This window comes from Bubalus bubalis, chromosome 6, assembly GCF_019923935.1.
Source record: "Bubalus bubalis isolate 160015118507 breed Murrah chromosome 6, NDDB_SH_1, whole genome shotgun sequence".
Lineage (NCBI taxonomy): Eukaryota > Metazoa > Chordata > Mammalia > Artiodactyla > Bovidae > Bubalus > Bubalus bubalis.
Genome location: NC_059162.1, coordinates 50,739,660 through 50,761,469, shown reverse-complemented (window position 1 = coordinate 50,761,469; position 21,810 = coordinate 50,739,660). Strand labels below are relative to the sequence as shown.

Here is a 21,810-nt window from a genome sequence, read left to right as displayed (position 1 = left end):
ACTCAGCAATGAAGATCCAGGGCAACCAAAAATAAAATAAATAAATAAAAGAAGAGGTAGTTATAGAAGCCAGAAACAAGCCCCAGGAAGTAGGACTGGAGACAATGTCCAGAAAGAATTGAATATATTTTTTTCAGAGATACTTTAAGTATAACTTTTAAACATGAGCTCCAAAAAAGTACAGTTATTATAGAGCACATTTCCATATAAATCAATATATTTGTTGTTATAATGATTTTACAAAATCAAAAATTCATTTAATTAGCATAAGAGATTTTTTTGGGGGGGGTCATGTCACTTCCCCAACCAAGGATTGAATCCATGCAGTAGAAGTGTGGAGTCCTAACCACCAGATCATCAGGCAATTCCATAGAAGACTATATATATATATGTATTTTTTTGGCCTGCTCTGTGTACCATGCAGAATGCTAATTCCCCAACCAGGGATCACATCCATGTTCTCTGCAGTGGATAGAGTCTTAACCTCTGGACTACCAGGGAATCCCTAGAATACTGTGTTTGTTTTTTTTGTTTTGTTTTTTTTTAAAGCTGTCTGTAACAATCTCTCCTATTCTACATGTGCTACTAGAACCATGCCACTCCCCCTGTAAGAGGTGAAGTCTGTGCCTCTCCTCCAGGCGGGCCTTTGTGACTGCCTTGTTCCATGGAGTACTATAGAAGTCACACTCTGCCATGCACGTCTCCCTTGTTCTCTTGGAACTCTCAGCCTAGGAGTCTGGTCATCATTCTGTGAAGAATTTGCAGAGAGGCCCACATGGAGAGGAACCAAGCTCCTAGCCAACAGCAAGCCCAAACTATCAGCCTTGTGAATGGGCCATTTAGAATATGGGTCCTTCTGGCTCCAGTTGTGCCGCTTTAGTTGATGCCAAAGGGAGCAGAGCTAAGCCATCTAAACCGAGTCCTACCCAAACTACAGATTCACAGCAAAACAAATGGATGACAGTATTATTTTAAGCTTCTATGTTTTGAGGTAGATTGTTACATAACAATTGATAAATGGGATGATCAGAATACGTGATTAGAGATTACAGTGTGCCTATCTTGATATTATTTTCATTTCATTTATCATTCAATTAATTTCATACCAAAGCTCTGTTTCATGCTGGTGGTACAGCAGTGATTCCAACAGATAATGTTCCTCCCTTCCTTAAGGGAGTGTTTGTAGCATGGAGGGCAGACAATTTAAAAATTAACAAATAAATTGACAATCGCTCAGATCAGATCAATCGCTCAGTCGTGTCTGACTCTTTGCAACCCCGGGAATCGCAGCACGCCAGGCCTCCCTGTCCATCACCAACTCCTGGAGTTCACTGAGACTCAAGTCCATCGAGTCACTGATGCCATCCAGCCATCTCATCCTCTGTCGTCCCCTTCTCCTCTTGCCCCCAATCCCTCCCAGCATCAGAGTCTTTTCCAATCAGTCAACTCTTCGCATGAGGTGGCCAAAGTACTGGAGTTTCAGCTTTAGCATCAGTCCTTCCAAAGAAATCCCAGGGCTGATCTCCTTCCGAGTGGACTGGTTGGATCTCCTTGCAGTCCAGGGGACTCTCAAGAGTCTTCTCCAACACCACAGTTCAAAAGCATCAATTCTTTGGTGCTCAGCCTTCTTCACAGTCCAACTCTCACATCCATACATGACCACAGGAAAAACCACAGCCTTGACTAGACGAACCTTTGTTGGCAAAGTAATGTCTCTGCTTTTGAATATGCTATCTAGGTTGGTCATAACTTTCCTTCCAAGGAGTAAGTGTCTTTTAATTTCATGGCTGCAGTCACCATCTGCAGTGATTTTGGACCCCCCCCAAAATAAAGTCTGACACTGTTTCCACTGTTTCCCCATCTATTTGCCATGAGGTGATGGGACCTGATGCCATGATCTTCATTTTCTGAATGTTGAGCTTTAAGCCAACTTTTTCACTCTCCTCTTACACTTTCATCAAGAGGCTTTTGAGTTCCTCTTCACTTTCTGCCATAAGGGTGGTGTCATCTGCATATCTGAGGTTATTGAGATTTCTCCCGGCAATCTTGATTCTAGCTTGTGCTTCTTCCAGCCCAGTGTTTCTCATGATGTACTCTGCATAGAAGTTAAATAAACAGGGTGACAATATACAGCCTTGACGTACTCCTTTTCCTATTTGGAACCAGTCTGTTGTTCCATGTCCAGTTCTAACTGTTGCTTCCTGACCTGCATACAGATTTCTCAAGAGGCAGATCAAGTGGTCTGGTATTCCCATCTCTTACAGAATTTTCCACAGTTTATTGTGATCCACACAGTCAAAGGCTTTGGCATAGTCAATAAAGCAGAAATAGATGTTGTTCTAGAACTCTCTTGCTTTTTCCATGATCTAGCAGATGTTGGCAATAAATGCTTTGGAGGAAAAGCAGGCTATGATGAATAAAGAGTGATGGAGTATTCTATATCAGATGGAGTGGCCAAGAAAGGCCTTTCTGCAAGGAAGATGACTGAATAGAGACTTGAAAGAAGTCAGGCAGCACATCCCACGGATATCTGGGGGATGGGCAATAAAGACAGAGGGAATATTTAGTGCAAATGCTAAAACTCAAGAGGCGTGGCTTCAAGGCCAGCTGGAACAGAATGAGGGAGGGATGGAAAGAGAGGAGATGAAGTTAGAAGAACATAGGGGCAGGAACAGACCACATAGGGCTTCATAGGCCCTGGAAGAAACTTTGGGCACTGGAGGGTTTTGAGGACAGAAGTGACATATATTTTTGATAGATCAGTCTGACTGTGTGGAGAATAGATTGTAGAAGTGCAAGGTTTGAAACAGAGAGACCTGTAAGTTAATGCAATGATCTGGGTAGCAGATGATGGTAGCTTAGACCAGGGCATGATAGATAAGAGTGGTCAGATATTACATATATATATTAAAAGTACAGCTACCATGGGAGTTCCTTGGGGGCCTAGTGGTTAGGATTCAGGACTTTCACTGCCATGGCCTGGGTTCAATCCGTGGTCTGGTAACTGAGATTCCACAAACTGTATGGCACGGCCAAAAAAAAAAAAAAGTACATACAGCCACCAGGATATGGATGTGGAACTTGATTAGAAGACAGGCATTAAGTATGACTGTAAGGCTTTTGGTGTTGTTGCTCTATAGCAAGTATATTTCACATACTTGTCCTGCCCTCCATTGCTATTATACTAGAGTCGTTCTGTGTATTGACTCATCTAATAGCCATGATGCCAGAGTTAAATGCCATTCAAGACACTGTGCCTTTAAGCACAGGCTCTCCAAGAAGCTGACCCCACACAGAAATGCAGGGATGACTCAGAACATCATGACCATCACTTTGAAGTTGTCTGTAACAGATCTAATTACACCTTTTTTTTTGCTTGCAACATTTCCTTGAAGAAGTTGACTCAGGAAACAGGGAGAATCTAGAAGCCAGTTTTACCATCGTGGGCTAAGGGGTGAATCAACCACAGTAATTTATGTTGTTTCTCCCAAAGAACTCGGTGGGCTTTCTTGTGTGTATCTGGGGTCCTCCCTACATTCCCATAGTAACTGAAGAGCGAGACAGATATTATTGGTGTCATTGAACAAGTACAATCTCAAACGGATTTATGGAGGTTGTTATGAGTCATATATTTTAAGCCTTGAAGAACTGGCAAGATAAGACTATAGTTAACTTGGATGATTCCAGGAAAGATAAAGGCATACTTTTAATTCCCAGGTGAGTTCCTTACCACCTAACACAGGCCTAGCCAACTGCTTCTTTCCTCTCATTTCAATTTTTTTGTTTTGCTTTGTTTGGCCACACAGTAAGGTTTGCAGGACCTTAGTTCCCCAACCAGGGATCATACCTGTGCGTTCCACCTCAACAGTGGAAGCACAGAGTCCTAACCACTGGACTGCCAGGGATTTCCCTTTATTTCATATCCCCATGGATTTTGTGGCAATAATAGATTTTTTTTAACTTGAGCATAATAGATGATAATTGCCCTGGAGACAGCACTGACCTTTAAAGTTCAGCAATCTCTAGACTTTCAAACTTTTTCTTAAGGACTTGCTATAAATTTAGTCTCCAGGAAAACACCTAAATATTACTGAATCATTTAAGTTTTTTGACTTTCATATATTAACTGGCCATCTAATAAAATGGTGCTGGACTCACCAGATTCGTCCTGAGACTGCCTTGTTTAGCTTCAAGGGCTTCTCTCCTGCTTCTAGAAGGATTTCTAATCCTTCTAGATTAGAAGGTTTCATCTAGTCAACAAGCTATGACTCTTAGTTCAGACTGATCAGAGTTTTGTTAAGTCTTCATTCTCTGGAAGTTTGTAAAACTTTAGTTTCATTTTGATGACTTAGAAGATGATAAGCAGTTCACTAGCTACAGTCGCACCTTAATTTATTTGTTGGCCACATGGCTTGCAGGATCTTAGTTTCCTAACCAGGGATCAAACCCATGCTCCCTGCAGTAGAAGTGCAGAGTCCTAGCCACTGGACAGCCAGGGAATTCCCTCATCTTTATTTTCAAACAAAGTTAGAATTAGTTACAATTTCAAACTAATTGTAGTTAGTCTAAGCCAACCAATGTTTCAGCTGCTGGTGGCTCAGACAGTGAAGAATCTTTATTTCTTTATTGAAGGATAATTGCTTTACAGAGTTTTGTTGTTTTCTGCCAAACCTCAACATGAATCAGCCATAGGTATACATATATCCCACTCTAGTATTCTTGCCTGGAGAATTCCATAGACAGAGGAGCCTGGCGGGCTACAGTCTATGGGATTGCAAAAAGTCGGACATAACTGAGAGACTAACACTTTCACATAAACAATGTTAACATCTTAGTCAAACAAAAATACATCATGGCATATACTCCAAAGTCAAATACACACATTAATGAACTTTTTATAGTAGAAGGTCCTTCCTTTAGTACAGTTTTAAGACAGGCTCAGATTTGAAAAGTCCTTCTGTGTTCCACAGTGATTGGCTATGGCATCCTTTTCTTCATCTATAAACTGAGGATAATGAACTATTGATGGATCAGTTTTGAGATTAAAATGAAATAATGTAATAAATACTTAGCGTAGACTTTGGCACATAGTAAGTTCTCAGTAGATGTCTGTTATTTCTGATCCATGTGTAGAAATCCTGCCACTCCCTCTCTGTTCCCCATTCACTATCCCCCCCGACCAAGTCTGAGTCATTGAGATTAGTCTGGAAGAACAGTCCAACAGGAAGGAGTACAGACATTTCAAGTCAGATGATCTTCAGGGGTTGTGATGCTTCTAGAAAGTACCTTCCCAAGACCCAGGCAAGAGGGGCCCTTGCCAGGTCCCTTACCCTGGGTCTGTACTTTATAAAACCTTACATCTGTCAAACACACAGAAAAGTAGATTTATTATGGAATGCATGGCCATGGCTGCCTCTGTCACTTGGGACTTGGCATTCAGCTCTTACCAGAAACTCTAAGCATCTGCCCTGGCAATCAACACCTTCAGGCCCCAGGGAAATGCTGTTTCACATTTCTTGTGCTGTGTCCTCAACACAAAAGGCAACTGTGTCTGAATGTCATGAGGTTTTAGGTTGTGCTGCTGTTTGAAACAGATAACTGCTTTGGAGTGCAAGAGAATTTGAGTAATGGAAATTTTTTATTAGGAAAGTAAAAAAAAAATTAACTCATCAAACCTTTTCTTTGTGATAAAGGGAACACAAAAGATTCTAGAATAATGAAGTTTCATGACTGAGTAAAGCCAAGCCTCCAATTTCTTGCTTATCTTTATGTTCCAGTTTCAGGTTTAGAGGTATTCATCCTGCTAAAAGTTAGATTTGATTTAAACAAGATATGAGATGCTGTGGAAAAGTCAAGTGAAACAGAGAAGGTGCTCAGATAGAGAGCAAATCAGTCTTTGGCAAAAAAAAATAAAAAATTTTTTTGAATTTGTGCTAGTTTTTAAATATTACTTGCTTTTAATAATTACAAGTGTTCAAACAGATCTAATTTTTTAAAACATAAAAATTGTAGATACATTTTTTCTATGTTGAATGAAATTGCATGAGAGATATTCAACAAATGTGACATTAGAATGAAATATAAGGAAATTAGAACAACAAAATGGAAAAGTTTCATGATGTGAAGAAGTAAACTCAAGCACAAACAAACCTAAAACGAATTTCTATAGAGATTATTTTCTCACCCTGAAAGGTCAGTGTAGATAGTCTGATTGAAAAGACATTTGAACAAGTCGAGCAACATGCTACTATTTTGTTTTCCTTTATCATACGCCATCATTGAAATACTGTAAGAAGAATAACAAAACATGGGTAATTGTGCTAAAAATTCTCCAAGCCAGGCTTCAGCAATATGTGAACCGTGAACTTCCTGATATTCAAGCTGGTTTTAGAAAAGGCAGAGGAACCAGAGATCAAATTGCCAACATCCTCTGGATCATGGAAAAAGCAAGAGAGTCCCAGAAAAACATCTATTTCTGCTTTATTGACTATGCCAAAGCCTTTGACTATGTGGATCACAATAAACTGTGGAAAATTCTGAGAGATGGGAACACCAGACCACTTGATCTGCCTCTTGAGAAATCTGTATGCAGGTCAGGAAGCAACAGTTAGAACTGGACATGGAACAGCAGACTGGTTCCAAATAGGAAAAGGAGTTCGTCAAGGCTGTATATTGTCACCCTGCTTATTTAACTTCTATGCAGAGTACATCATGAGAAACGCTGGGCTGGAAGAAGCACAAGCTAGAATCAAGATTGCCGGGAGAAATCTCAATAACCTCAGATATGCAGATGACACCACCCTTATGGCAGAAAGTGAAGAGGAACTCAAAAGCCTCTTGATGAAAGTGTAAGAGGAGAGTGAAAAAGTTGGCTTAAAGCTCAACATTCAGAAAACGAAGATCATGGCATCGGGTCCCATCACCTCATGGCAAATAGATGGGGAAACAGTGGAAACAGTGTCAGACTTTATTTTTTTGGGCTCCAAAATCACTGCAGATGGTGACTGCAGCCATGAAATTAAAAGACGCTTACTCCTTGGAAGGAAAGTTATGACCAACCTAGATAGCATATTCAAAAGCAGAGACATTACTTTGCCAACAAAGGTTCATCTAGTCAAGGCTATGGTTTTTCCTGTGGTCATGTATGGATGTGAGAGTTGGACTGTGAAGAAGGCTGAGCACCAAAGAACTGATGCTTTTGAACTGTGGTCTTGGAGAAGACTCTTGAGAGTCCCTTGGACTGCAAGGAGATCCAACCAGTCCATTCTGAAGGAGATCAGCCCTGGGATTTCTTTGGAAGGACTGATGCTAAAGCTGAAACTCCAGTACTTTGGCCACCTCATGCGAAGAGTTGACTCATTGGAAAAGACTCTGATGCTGGGAGGGATTCGGGGCAGGAGGAGAAGGGGACGACAGAGGATGAGATGGCTGGATGGCATCACCGACTCGATGGACGTGAGTCTGGGTGAACTCTGGGAGTTGGTGATGGACAGGGAGGCCTAGTGTGCTGCAATTCATGGGGTCGCAAAGAGCAGGACACGACTGAGTGACTGAACTGAACTGACTTGTGGATACTATTGCAAGAGACAAAGAAATCTGGAAAAAAAAATGGCAGTGGTTTATACGATGATATCAAAATATCTGGTAATAGTTTCTGTTGTATTCTATTGCAAACAATAATTGATCATCAGTTCAGTTTAGTCGCTCAGTCGTGTCCGACTCTTTGCGACCCCATGAATCGCAGCACGCCAGGCCTCCCTGTCCATCACCAACTCCTGGAGTTCACTCAAACTCAAGTCCATCGAGTTGGTGATGCCATCGAGCCATCTCATCCTCTGTCATCCCCTTCTCCTCCTGCCCCCAATCCCTCCCAGCATCAGAGTCTTTTCCAATGAGTCAACTCTTCACATGAGGTGGCCAAAGTACTGGAGTCTCAGCTTTAGCATCATTCCTTCCAAAGAACACCCAGGACTGATCTTCAGAATGGACTGGTTGGATCTCCTTGCAGTCCATGGGACTCTCAAGAATCTTCTCCAACACCACAGTTCAAAAGCATCAATTCTTTGGTGCTCTGCTTTCTTCACAGTTCAACTCTCACATCCATACATGACCACTGAAAAAACCATAGCCTTGACTAGTCGGACATTTGTTGGCAAAGTAATGTCTCTGCTTTTGAATATGCTATCTAGGTTGGTCATAACTTTCCTTCCAAGGAGTAAGTGTCTTTTAATTTCATGGCTGTAATCACCATCTGCAGTGATTTTGGAGCCCAGAAAAATAAAGTCTGACACTGTTTCCACTGTTTCCCCATCTATTTGCCATGAGGTGATGGGACCAGATGCCATGATCTTTGTTTTCTGAATGTTGAGCTTTAAGCCAACTTTTTCACTCTCCTCTTACACTTTCATCAAGAGGCTTTTGAGTTCCTCCTCACTTTCTGCCATAAGGGTGGTGTCATCTGCATATCTGAGGTTATTGAGATTTCTCCCGGCAATCTTGATTCTAGCTTGTGCTTCTTCCAGCCCAGCGTTTCTCATGATGTACTCTGCATAGAAGTTAAATAAGCAGGGTGACAATATACAGCCTTGACGTACTCCTTTTCCTATTTGGAACCAGTCTGCTGTTCCATGTCCAGTTCTAACTGTTGCTTCCTGACCTGCATACAGATTTCTCAAGAGGCAGGTCAGGTGGTCTGTCGTCCCCTTCTCCTCCTGCCCCCAATCCCTCCCAGCATCAGAGTCTTTTCCAATAAGTCAACAATTCGCATGAGTGGCCAAAGTGGGAAAAACATTTTGAGATAATTAGATGTTTTTTGATCATAATTACAGTGAAAAGAAAAGATATACCCATTTGAATGCAGAGTTTTAAAGAATAGCAAGGAGAGATAAGAAAACCTTCTTCAGTGATCAATGCAAAGAAATAGAGGAAAACAATAGAATGAGAAAGACTAGAGATCTCTTCAAGAAAATTAGAGACACCAAGGGAACATTTCATGCAAAGATGGGAACAATAAAGGACAGTAATGGTATGGACCTAACAGAAGCAGAAGATATTAAGAAGAGGTGGCAAGAATATGCAGAACTATACAAAAAAGATCTTCATGACCCAGATAACCACAATGGTGTGATCACCCACCCAGAGCCAGACATCCTGGTATGTGAAGTCAAGTGGGCCTTAGGAAGCATCACTACGAACAAAGCTAGTGAAGGTGATGGAATTCCAGTTGAGCTATTTCAAATTGATAACAGTATCAAAGATGATACTGTTAAAGTGCTGCACTCAATATGCCAGCAAATTTGGAAAACTCAGCAGTGGCCACAGGACTGGAAAAGGTCAGTTTTCATTCCAATCCCAAAGAAAGGCAATGACAAAAAAAATGTTCAAACTACTGCACAAGTGCACTCATCTCACATGCCAGCAAAGTAATGCTCAAAATTCTCCAAGCCAGGCTTCAACAGTACACATAAACCATGAACTTCCAGATGTTCAAGCTGGATTTCGAAAAGGCAGAGGAACCAGAGATCAAATTGCCAACATCCATTGGATCATCAAAAAAGCAAGAGAGTTCCAGAGAAACATCTATTTCTGCTTTATTGACTATGCCAAAGTCTTTGACTGTGTGGATCACAACAAACTGTGGAAAATTCTTCAATACCAGACCACCTGACCTGCCTCCTGATAAATCTGTATGCAGGTCAGGAAGCAACAGTTAGAACTGGACATGGAACCACAGACTGGTTCCAAATCGGGAAAGGAGCACGTCAAGGCTGTATATTGTCATCCTGCTTATTTAACTTATATGCCGAGTAACTCATACAAAATGCTGGGCTGGATGAAGCACAAGCTGAAATCAAGATTCCCTGGAGAAATAATAATAACCTCAGATATGCAGATGACACCACCCTTATGGCAGAAAGTGAAGAAGAACTAAAAAGCCTCTTGATGGAAGTGAAAGAGGAGAGTGAAAACGTTTGCTTAAGACTCAACATTCAGAAAACTAAGATCATGGCATCTGGTCCCATCACTTCATAGCAAATAGAAGGGGAAACAATGGAAACAGTGAGAGACTTTATTTTAGGGGGTCCAAAGTCACTGCAGATGTTGACTGCAGCCATGAAATTAAAAGATGCTTGCTCCTTGGAAGAAAATCTATGACCAACCTAGACAGCATATTAAAAAGCAGAGACATTGCCAACAAAGGTCCATCTGCTCAAAGCTATAGTTTTTTCAGTAGTCATTTATGGATGTGAGAGTTGTACTATAAAGAAAGCTGAGCACTGAAGAATTGATGCTTTTGAACTGTGGTGTTGGAGAAGACTCTTGAGAGTGCCTTGGACTGCAAGGAGATCCAACCCATCATTCCTAAAGGAAATCAGTCCTGAATGAATATTCATTGAAAGGACAGATGCTGAAGTTGAAACTCTAATACTTTGGCCACCGGATTCGAAGAACTGACTCATTTAAAAAGACGCTGATGCTAGGAAAGATTGGAGCCAGGAGGAGATGCGGACCACAGAGGATGAGATGGTTGGATGGCATCACTGACTCAATGGACATGAGTTTGAGTAGGCTGCAGGATTTGGTGATAGACAGGGAAGCCTAGCATGTTGCAGTACATGGGGGCCCAAAGAGTTGGACATGACTGAGCGACAGCTGAACTGATGATGGTTTCAATAAAGATCTAGATGATCTGGGCACTAAGTAAGTACCTCATGGATTGACATAATAGAATACTTCCCATAGTTTGGTATTAAATCATTACCAGAACTAAAAATTGCTGATTTATTTTCTATTTGTTATAAATATTTGATAAAACTGAGTTTGTTTTCATTTCAAATAATATGAGAAATATCTCCTATTTTAAGAGGAATCAATGTTTTATTTTTAATTATTTTTCCTTTGACCACATTGAGCTGCTTACGGGGGTCTCAGTTCCTCAACCAGGGATTTCCTAACCACTGATCTGGCAGGGAATTCCTAATGTTCTCTCTCTCTCTCTTTTTTTTTTTTTTTGGCTCCTCCAGGTCTTAGTTGCAGCAAGCAGGATTTTCAGTCCCGTTGTTGCATGTGAGATTTTTTTTATGAATAGTTTCAGCATGCAGAAGGCAATGGCACCCCACTCCAGTACTCTTGCCTGGAAAATCCCATGGACGGAGGAGCCTGGTAGCCTGTAGTCCATGGGGTCGCTAAGAGTTGGACACGACTGAGCGACTTCCCTTTCACTTTTCACTTTCATGCATTGGAGAAGGAAATGGCAACCCACTCCAGTGTTCTTGCCTGGAGAATCCCAGGGACGGGGCAGCCTGGTGGGCTGCCATATATGGGGTCGCACAGAGTCGGACAAAACTGAAGTGACTTAGCAGCAGCAGCAGCAGCATGAGGAGTTTTTAGTTGAGGCATGTAAGATCTAATTCTTTGACCAGGGGTTTAATCCAGGCCCCCTGTGTTGGGAACACAGTCTTAGCCACTGGACCACCAGAAAAGTCCCCACAATGTTTTATTTTTTATTCTGAAATAATTTCAAAATCACAAGTTGGTTGTAAGAACAGTAGTACAAAAAATTTCCATATATGCTTCTTCCAGGTTCTCTATTGTTAACATTTTAATACATCTGCTTTTTCATTTTCCTTCTCTCTACATGTATATGTGTTCAGTTCAGTTGCTCAGTCGTGTCCAGCTCTTTGCGACCCCATGAATTGCAGCACGTCAGGCCTCCCTGTCCATCACCATCTCCCGGAGTTCACTCAGACTCAAGTCCATTGAGTCGATGATGCCATCCAGCCATCTCATCCTCTGCCATCCCCTTTTCCTCCTGCCCCCAATCCCTCCCAGCATCAGAGTCTTTTCCAATGAGTCAACACTTCACATGAGGTGGCCAAAATACTGGGTATGTGTATACACACATAAATGTAATTATTTTTTGTCATTTTTTGAGAGTAAATTGTGAAATAATGCCTATTTGAGCCTCCAAAATAGTTCAAAGTATATTTCCTGAAAAACAAGAACACTCTCATACATAACCATAGTGTGGTTATCAGAATGAAATTGACATTGATCTATTACCACCATCTAATCCACAGATTTCATTTAAATTTCACTGACTATTCTGAGAATATTCTTCGTAGAAAACAAAAAAGAAGCCCTTCCTTTTTCTTTATTGTCCAAGATGAAGCCTAGAATCGCACATTGCATGTAGTTGTCTGTTTCAAACTGGAATAGTTCTTTAGTTTTTCCTTATCCATCCTGATTTTGTCATTTTTGAAGGATACATACCAGTTACGCTGTAAAACGTCTCTCAATTTGGGTTTGTTTGCAGTTTCATCAAGTATCAGACAGATTAGACTAAGTGCTACAGAAGCAAAGGAGTTTAACAGCAGGGCCTACTACCCTCAGGGAGTTTACAATCTAGGGTAGGCTATGCTATGCTAAGTCACTTCAGTCATGTCCGACTCTGTGCGACCCCATAGACGGCAGCCCACCAGGCTCCCCCGTCCCTGGGATTCTCCAGGCAAGAACACTGGAGTGGGCTGCCATTTCCTTCTCCAATGCATGAAAGTGAAAAGTGAAAGGGAAGTCGCTCAATCGTGTCCGACTCTTAGCGATCCCATGGACTGCAGCCTAACAGGCTCCTCCGTCCATGGGATTTTCCAAGCAAGAGCACTGGACTGGGGTGCCATTACAAAGGTGCTGTGGGAAGGCCCCTAACCCAGGCTTGGAGCACTAAGGCAAGGCCTCGTGAGGGGCATATGCTCTGGACTCGGAAGCGTAGTCAAGGAGCAGGCAAAAGGGCTCTACTGCAAATTCATTCTACTTAATTAAAATTTTTTTTTCTTACTTACAAAAGTAATACAGGTTTGTTATGAAACAACTTCCTAGCACAGGGAAGTGAATGCCGTTAATAATCCTCCATGCTAGTGCTCACAGTCGCTCCCTGTCGGATTACCAGTCTGGAGATGTGGGATTTTGCGGCTCTGAGGATTCGTCGGGGTAAGGCGAAGGTCAGCACCGGTCTTCCTACCAGCAGGGGGAGGCACACTGCACTCCGGCCGACCCGCTGGTCTCTCTTCCACACGTCGCCGGCGTGTTCGTCGGCGCTACATACTGCGCCTGCGCGCGCGCCGCGGCCTTTTTCCCCCCCGGAGCCGTGCTGGTTCTGCAGCTCTGTGGCAAGCCGCGGAGTCTGGGTTCTGATCCGCAGGATGGTGAGTGGGTATCCTGCTGCTGGGACTACAGATGCATGGGGCCTCCCTCTCCTTGTCCTAAAGCCCGCCTAGAGTCCGTTTAGCGCGGCGCAGGAGTCGGATGGCGTTAGATTGCCGGCTCCGCTGTGGTCGGGCTGCAGCTCCCAGCGTGGCCTTAATGGCTGCCACGGCGCTCAAGCTTAGTGGGGGGAGGGGTTGAAGAAGATGGGAGCTGAGACAGGGGATTGAGGAGGAGGTGAGTAGAGTAGGCAAACGGTGTGGATAGTTCTGGCTTGGCAGAGGGGAGCTCCGGCAGGCGGCCCGGAAGGGAAGATTGCATGGAGTCGGTCTCAGATTACTGGCCTGAGTGGAGACGGGCTGTGGCTTCTCGGACCCAGCTCCGCTCATGACTGGTGGGTTTTCCGAGGGAGCGTCGGGGTCGGCAGGTTGTTTGGGAAACCTGTGTTACTGGTCCGAACAAGTGGCTTTTAAGCCAAAACCGTCAGTAGAACCTGGAGGCTCTGGTGTCTTTGGGCCCCGAAAGAAAGCCCATTTAGTTTGGTGTACCTCTCCTGCTTTTTTCTCTAAATTGTCGCTGGTACCAGATTTTAGTGAATTTTCGGGTGGTGTGGTGCTGTAGTTTGTGGGGGACTGTTGTTTTAATCGGGAGTAATTGCTGAGTATGTGCTTGGCCAGTTGTGTTTCGTGACAAGAAATTTAGGCTTTTGAAAAAAGTTCGTGGAAAGGGAAAATATAGGTTCATGAAATGGAACAGCATTAAGAACAGACTGACGTTTGCAAAATAGTTGTCTTAAGCAAAAGTTGGACACAAGGATTGTTGGTCCAAGAGGGAATAAAAGTGGAGAGTGTTTAAAACTTTAATAGTGCTCGTTTTATATCTGGTTACTATAATAAATTGGCCTACATTTTGTGTGTTTGCTTTTTCATTCCAGTTTTGGCGCTGATTCATTTTTATTTTGTTGTATAAAATTGTCAGTCTTGATAGATGGAAAATAGAAGAAAAAGTGATTTGATTTCTCAGATTTGAGAAAGTGATGGTTTTCTGGATTCACTTTTGAAGTTTAGGTTGTTACTTTGTCACAAAGTTAAGTTGTTACTTTGTCACAAAGTTAAGTTGTTTGTCACAAAGTTAAGTTGTTAGTTTGTTACAAAGTTAACTCAAATGTCAAAGATATCAAGCTAAAACATTTATCAAAGTTTTAATAATTTACTCTTTTATCTTAAAGGGGTTTGTTAAAGTTGTCAAGAACAAGGCCTACTTCAAAAGATACCAAGTGAAATTCAGAAGAAGGCGAGGTATGGTCAGGTTTTCATATTCTCATTAGGAAAAGATTCTGCTTTGTAACGGAGTGGACTTTCTTAATTTATTTTTTTCTTTCAGAGGGCAAAACTGACTACTATGCTCGGAAACGATTGGTAATCCAAGATAAAAATAAGTACAACACACCTAAATACAGAATGATTGTTCGTGTAACGAACAGAGATATCATTTGTCAGGTAAGTTGTATTTTAGACTTAAATAATAGTTGGTAACCTCCACCCCACTTCTTCCCTTATTGTGCTAGAGACATACTTGGGAAGCAGAACAAATGTATGCATTAGGTCTGTCTAGTTTGGTGCCTGGCACTCCAAAAAACATTCATTGAGTAGTTGTTTTAGTAGGTCTGAAGGTGGAGCCTGGAAAATTGGTACTGTTAAAAAAAAATACTTGGAAGATCGGCTGTTCAGCAATCCTACCCCAGTTTAATCCATTCAGTTTAGGGGGGCGGATTAGAGAAATTTATGGTTCTGTGCTGTTTTTCGGGGGATGGGAGGATAAATTTAAGACCTAGTAGAAGGTTCTTGCCCATTGTAATTCCAGTAGGATACTAGAATTTGTTGTGGACTAAGTCCACTTATCCACTGCTTTGAAGAGGTAGGTAGGTGTGAATATTAGACTCTTAAGAGTGTTCTTATTCCTGTATATTGTTTGAAGTAGTTTTAGTAAATATGTATGAAGGTGTCTCCCATGCAAAAGATTTTCAGGAAGCAGCAGTTTGCTTATTAGTTCAGTCTCTCAGTCATGTCCAGCTCTTTGCGATCCAGTGGACTGCAGCACACCAGGCTTCCCTGTCTCATTACCAGCTGTGTAATTTGAGACATATGTATTGTGGCATTTGACTCAAACCTACCTGCTGTAGTTGACGAAGCCATAAATCTGTAGTTGAAACAGTGAGTGGGTTTAACGAAGACAAGTCTTAAGTGATGCAGGTCTGTATCTAGCTTTTTGTTAACTCCTTTGACAAAGAAGATTCTTGGGACAAGTAATCAGTGAAAACAGATTACTAACCTCATTTTTCTTTTATTGTAGATTGCTTATGCCCGTATAGAAGGAGATATGATAGTTTGTGCAGCTTATGCTCACGAACTCCCAAAATATGGTGTGAAGGTTGGCCTGACAAATTATGCTGCGGCATATTGTACTGGCCTGCTGCTGGCCCGCAGGGTATGTACAAGATTATTTCAATTGGCATATTTTGGAATTAGCTCACTTGAGTTGTCTGTAACATGGATGGTTCATACATGGATCAGATACCTTCAACCATGGGAACAGAGAAGCGCCTCTTGTTGCCCTGTGGTTTACAAGGGCACCACTGAGGAAGATAATTTTATAAATGCATTGTTTCTAACAGATACACTTTCTAATCTGGGGAAGCCTTTTTTCCTCTCCAGTTTTCTTTCCTGTTTGTTGTGTGTATCTAGGCCAGTAAAATTTTCTGCAGTGATGGATATCTGTAATCTATGCTGTCTGATGTGGTAGCCACTAGCCACATATATTGAGTGCTTGAGATGTTTTTAGTGCTACTCATAACTGAGTTTTTAACTTAAATATGAATAACCGTCTGTGGCTGGTTGGTGGCTATTTGTTGGACAGATCTACTCAGAAGTGTAGATCTTGTGAGCATCAGATCAGATCAGTCGCTCAGTCGTGTCCAACTCTTTGCGACCCCATGAATCGCAGCTCGCCAGGCCTCCCTGTCCATCACCAACTCCTGGAGTTCACTGAGACTCAAGTCCATCGAGTCAGTGATGCTATCCAGCCATCTCATCCTCTGTCGTCCCCTTCTCCTCTTGCCCCCAATCCCTCCCAGCATCAGAGTCTTTTCCAGTCAGTCAACTCTTCTCATGAGGTGGCCAAAGTACTGGAGTTTCAGCTTTAGCATCATTCCTTCCAAAGAAATCCCAGGGCTGATCTCCTTCAGAATGGACTGGTTGGATCTCCTTGCAGTCCAAGGGACTCGCAAGAGTCTTCTCCAACACCACAGTTCAAAAGCATCAATTCTTCGGTGCTCAGCCTTCTTCACAGTCCAACTCTCACATCCATACATTGTGAGCATCAGCGTACGTTAAAAATGCAGACTGTTCTTCACACCTTCAGAAATTATGTTTTGATAGGGTGTCCACGTGATTTATATGCATGCTAAGTTTTGAGAAGCAGTGCCTTAAGCTTTTGGGGTGGGGCTAGGCATTGGTGGGGGTATTCAGTTTTGTTTTAATAATCTTTGCCTCTGGGTGGCAGCATTTCCTATAATACAGAAAGGAAATGAAAGTGCAATTTTTGCCTTGTTTTTGTTTTCTTGGTTACTGACCTTGTTTTGCATTGGAATTGTTAAGCATGTGTCATTGTTGGGGACCCACATCTTCACTGGCTATAAACATGTTTGGTTGGGGAACACTGTCTTTTATATGAGAGCATTTTATTGCAAAGGCACTACTTGTGAAACCATAGCCACCTGACGTGTACTAGCAGAGTAGTGGCTTAATTAACATAATGTAGTGGCTTCGTAGAGAAAAAAAGATATTCTTTTAAGTACCGTGTTCTAATTGATTGTTACAAAAATCAAGTATGGACAGTGGAGCCGATTCAGAAACTGTTAAACAGTTATACTTGTGATTAAAATTGGATGTCTGAAATTTCTTTAAAAGTAGGTTGGGATAAAGAGAAAAGTGAATTGGAAAGAATTGTTTTGTTTGGCTATTAAAGTTGTGAATTTTGAGATATTTTAGAGTTGTTTGAATATATTCTGATAAGCATTTAGACTGGCTTCTTTGTTAATAGCTTCTTAATAGGTTTGGTATGGACAAAATTTATGAAGGGCAAGTCGAGGTGACTGGAGATGAATACAATGTGGAAAGCATCGATGGTCAACCTGGTGCCTTCACCTGTTACCTGGATGCAGGACTTGCCAGAACTACTACCGGGAATAAAGTTTTTGGGGCCCTAAAGGGAGCTGTCGATGGAGGCTTGTCTATCCCTCACAGGTAATGATAGTATTCAAGACCACATTTCCTGGACTCCAAAACGGCACTATATCTAACTAGTTGGGCTTTGGAGAAAACTGAACCAGTGAAAGTAATAGTAGTATCATTGTGTACTTGCCATGTGCTGGGTACTGTGTGAAAGGAACTTGGTGGGGTGGGAAGGAATTGTAACATGGTTTATAAGTGGAGAGACTGGGCTTCAGAGGTAAAATGAACTGTCCAAGGTTTTAGAGCCAGGAAGTAGAGAAGCCAGTGTTGAAACCACTACCTTTTGTGTGTGGCTAAGTTTTGGTTGAAGTAAAGTGAAAGTTGCTCAGGTATGTCTGACTCTTTGCCACCCCGTGGACTATACAGTTCATGGAATTCTCCAGGCCAGAATACTGGAGTGGGTAGCCCTTCCTTTCTCCCAGGGAATCTTCCCAATCCAGGGATCAAACCCAGGTCTCCTGCATTGCAGGGGGATTCTTTACGAGCTGAGTCACAAGGGAAATTTTGGTTAGAAATGAGCAGCTCTATTCCACCGATACTCCCCCTCTCCCGCCTGTTTTGGCAGGGGAGTGGTAAACAGTAAAATATAGCCCGACTGGCACTTACTTCTGTAATAGAGGGGTTTGCGGGGAGGGGGTTATGTCTTGCCAGTTCTCTTGCAAGGCACCTGTTAAATGTAATCTGGAACAAATCACTTACCATGTGCCCTGAGGCATCACTAAGTAATTGTAGGTTTTCAGGAAAGTAATTTTGAAACGTGTCTATGAAATGTGGAGAACTAACTTTATAGTGGCCTTGGTTCATTTAATAGTTTTTAAAGGTGCTTGTGGCATGATTTTCTGTCCAGGAATTCAGAAATTAGCTGCTGAATGATGATATCCCACTAACTGAGCAGTCAGTAGTTGGTCCTTTGGTTGCATATGATGCAATTAATTGTTTCAAGACGGGACTGATGGCAGCTACTGAAATGAATTCCTGCTAGTAAACTGATTTCAACCAGTATATACTAAAATATGGAAAATTTTATTTCAGTACCAAACGGTTCCCTGGTTATGATTCAGAAAGCAAAGAATTCAGTGCTGAGGTACACCGAAAGCACATCATGGGGCAAAACGTTGCAGATTACATGCGCTACCTGATTGAAGAAGATGAAGATGCTTACAAGAAACAATTCTCTCAGTACATAAAGAACAACGTAACTCCAGACATGGTAAAAAATTTTTAAATGCCTGTATTGGTAAATTTATAGAACCAAGTTTTCTGTTTTGGGTAGGTACGTTAATACAGTTTTATTTCAGGTTAACAGTTAAAATTGAATAAGGGCATGTTCGTAGGTATAGACAGACCTTAAAAAGCTGGTTTTGGCTTAAAATGAAATTGGGATATTGGGCCCAGGACAAGTTAAAAAGTCAGAAAAGATATTAGAAGGAGCTAGGCTTGTCAACATGCTTTTTAGGAATCTTTTAGATGCTTAAGGATGGCAAGCTTCAAGCATCCAAATCTAAAGCATTTGGTGGCTCTTACGCATTTGGCTGTTCTGTAGTTAAAAAATTCATTCGTGTGGTCATAGTTATAATCTACTCTGATAATGAGGGTCTATGTACTAAACTTCCCTTTTCTTGAGATAATGGGAAAGGTTCAATCTTCATTATAGCCAATAAGTGCCATGTTGATTTTCTGTGTCTCAGGCATGCACATAAAAGGAGAGGGACAGGTCTATCGCTAGTTGTGTGTGATGTTGCAGAAGTGAAAGGGCCCGTGTTTTCTGAAGTTTAATGTTGTGAAGTTTATCACACCTAGAGTTGAGTCTCAGGGTTATCTCTTAACACATGGAAGTAATTGAAGATGATAGTGCTAGTGTTGATAATGAGGGCATAGAACACCAAAATCACAGATTATAAAACCTACAAATATAGAATTTTATGTAAATTGATGGATTATATGTCAAGTAATTGTTGTTATTAGGTTCTTTCTGTTGGTGCATAGTTTATATTTTGGTATACCTATGTCTAAAAATTATATTTAAAATAGAATTATAATTGGGTGGTAGATCACGTACTGTCATTTGTATGCTTAGTACATAATCTTTTAAGACTAAATAAACACTATAGTTCTGAGTTTTTGAGCTAGGAAATGGATAGTTTTATATTAGTAATGTAGATGCATGTTAATTTTCACGTGAGTATATTTATGTTACTATTGACATCACCCTAATATTAAAAATACCTGTTAGTTTGACTAATTCTGCTTTGCCTGTAAAACTTCTTCCTAAGCTACAACATGTGTTTCAGATGTCTGCTTCCTAATGCTTTCTTAATGCATGGTATACTTCAGCCAGACCATTCTTTGGCTAATCCTTTTACAGTAAGCTCATTCATTTTATCTGTAGAGGCCTCTGCTTATGTGTGCCTCCTGAAATCTTCTGCAGACATCTGGTGTGTCTCCAACAGAAAGTGGTCTTTTTATAAACTAAATTCATGGTGTTATCTACATACATGGTTGTATTTCCTATGGAATTGATCTCGTGGAAGAAGTGAACTGGGTTGGTTAGATTTGTTAAATGGCTGCATTTGAAGTCATTAAATTTGTTAAATACAGTAGAGAGCTGTAATAGCTAAGAGAAGTAGAGAAACTTTCAAAAGGGATTTAGGTATTTGAGGTCTTAAGTGCTGTTTTAAGTTTTTGCATTATTTTCCTTGGCTAATGAGCTTTATACAAACGCATGTTGTAATTGCATTTTATCCACGTTGAATGTGTAGTTTTAGAGATCTGGATTAACTTGACTCATTCTTAAGGAAGAAAGTAATTGTTACTGAGTCTCAGGCATTTTAGTTTCTTCATGACTTGATCTCCCATGTGTTTGGTAGTCATTTGCTTGGGTTAGGAAGTACTGAAACAATTCAGAGAGTTGCAACATTGTTTTTTGTTAAATTTTAGAACAAAATTCTCAGTAATGTTTCTAATAGCCTTTCAGGATTTTCTAGGGAAATTCAGACCTCTTGCTGATTCCACTAAGGCCTGATACTGCCAGATATGGTGATTTGTGGTAATAGATCAGGAGGTCCCTGGTATGGGATCCTGGGAATAACTTTTGTAAAGACCTATCAGAAATCAGTGGAAAATAGAAATAATGGGGAATGTGGGAGGACAGAGATGTATTTGGCATTTGTTTGTTGGCCCACATATTCTTCATTGTAACCTCTTAAATGCTGGCATGTATCCGTACTTCAATGAAAGAATTTAGGTCAGATGGTTTTAAGTGAGCATAGTATGTGTTTCTACAGAAACAGTTTATTCTGAACTTGATTCAAGAAGTATAGTTGAACAGCTCAGAAATTGTGGGTTTTTTTCTTTTTGAGGAAGATTAAGTTATGTGTTGTGAATAGTGTCAGTTCATATTGCCTGTGGTAAAAACTGGGACTTAGGAAAATGTGGTTTTTATATGGATACCAACATGGACTTAGTCCTTTTGGGAATCTGTCTTAGAAGGACAAAATAGAGCAAGCAGTAGAATACAGTGTGTCATATTATCGTTTAGGGCATATGAAATGAAACCAAGTACTGTTTGCTTTGCTTTGTTTCAGATGGAGGAGATGTATAAGAAAGCTCATGCTGCAATACGAGAGAATCCAGTGTATGAGAAGAAGCCTAAGAAAGAAGTTAAAAAGAAGAGGTGTGTATCTTTTTTCTTTTGGAAAGAAAGGTTGGGAGGGGTTCTTGCCTTGTTGCATCTCTCTCAGACTCTGAAATTGTGCAAACTCGATCACTAGCTCTGCATGATGTTGCAGAGGTGAGGGGAACCAGGTTTGCTAAAGTAATTGTGGTGAAAGAAATGTATTAGCCTCGGATGCTACCGAGGTGGCTCATTCTATCCCAGTACATTGTAACTACTGCCATTTTTTTTTGGCTGTGCTGCATGGCACATGGGATTTTAATAATGAATCTAAGCATTATACTTAAATCTTTACTTGATTTTTGGCCCTGTGATATATAATAGGACAATGTCACAGAAATTGGAATTTGGGAAAGTTAGACTAAGATCATAAATGAGTACATGTGTTGAGAATTGGATTATTTGACTTTTAAAGTCGGGTTTTTAAAAGTTACATCCCTTTGTTTTCTTTTTGTTTCCTAGGTGGAACCGTCCCAAAATGTCACTTGCCCAGAAGAAAGATCGGGTAGCTCAGAAGAAGGCAAGCTTCCTTAGAGCTCAGGAACGAGCTGCTGAGAGTTAAACCAAACCACAATTTTCTATCAAGATTTTTCAGTAAGACAATAATAAACTTATTGAACAAGCAGCTGTTTGTGTTAAGCTCTT

At 41.1% G+C, this 21,810-nt stretch overlaps 1 protein-coding gene and 2 non-coding genes across 3 annotated transcripts; all 3 read left to right on the top strand.

Annotated features, from left to right (window-relative positions):
• Positions 1-12,938: 12,938 nt before the first annotated feature.
• Positions 12,939-21,790, top strand: RPL5 (ribosomal protein L5). Its single transcript, XM_006061324.4, has 8 exons — positions 12,939-13,202; positions 14,429-14,498; positions 14,584-14,699; positions 15,553-15,687; positions 17,302-17,504; positions 18,525-18,702; positions 21,077-21,165; positions 21,628-21,790. Exons 1-8 carry the CDS (start codon positions 12,954-12,956, stop codon positions 21,725-21,727), a joined length of 1,140 nt encoding a protein of 379 aa, XP_006061386.2. The 5' UTR covers positions 12,939-12,953; the 3' UTR covers positions 21,728-21,790.
• Positions 18,357-18,452, top strand: LOC112585845. The gene has a single exon (XR_003110423.1). It is a non-coding gene; the product is annotated as a small nucleolar RNA SNORD21 (small nucleolar RNA).
• Positions 21,244-21,376, top strand: LOC112585847. Its single transcript, XR_003110425.1, has one exon. It is a non-coding gene; the product is annotated as a small nucleolar RNA SNORA66 (small nucleolar RNA).
• Positions 21,791-21,810: the final 20 nt, after the last annotated feature.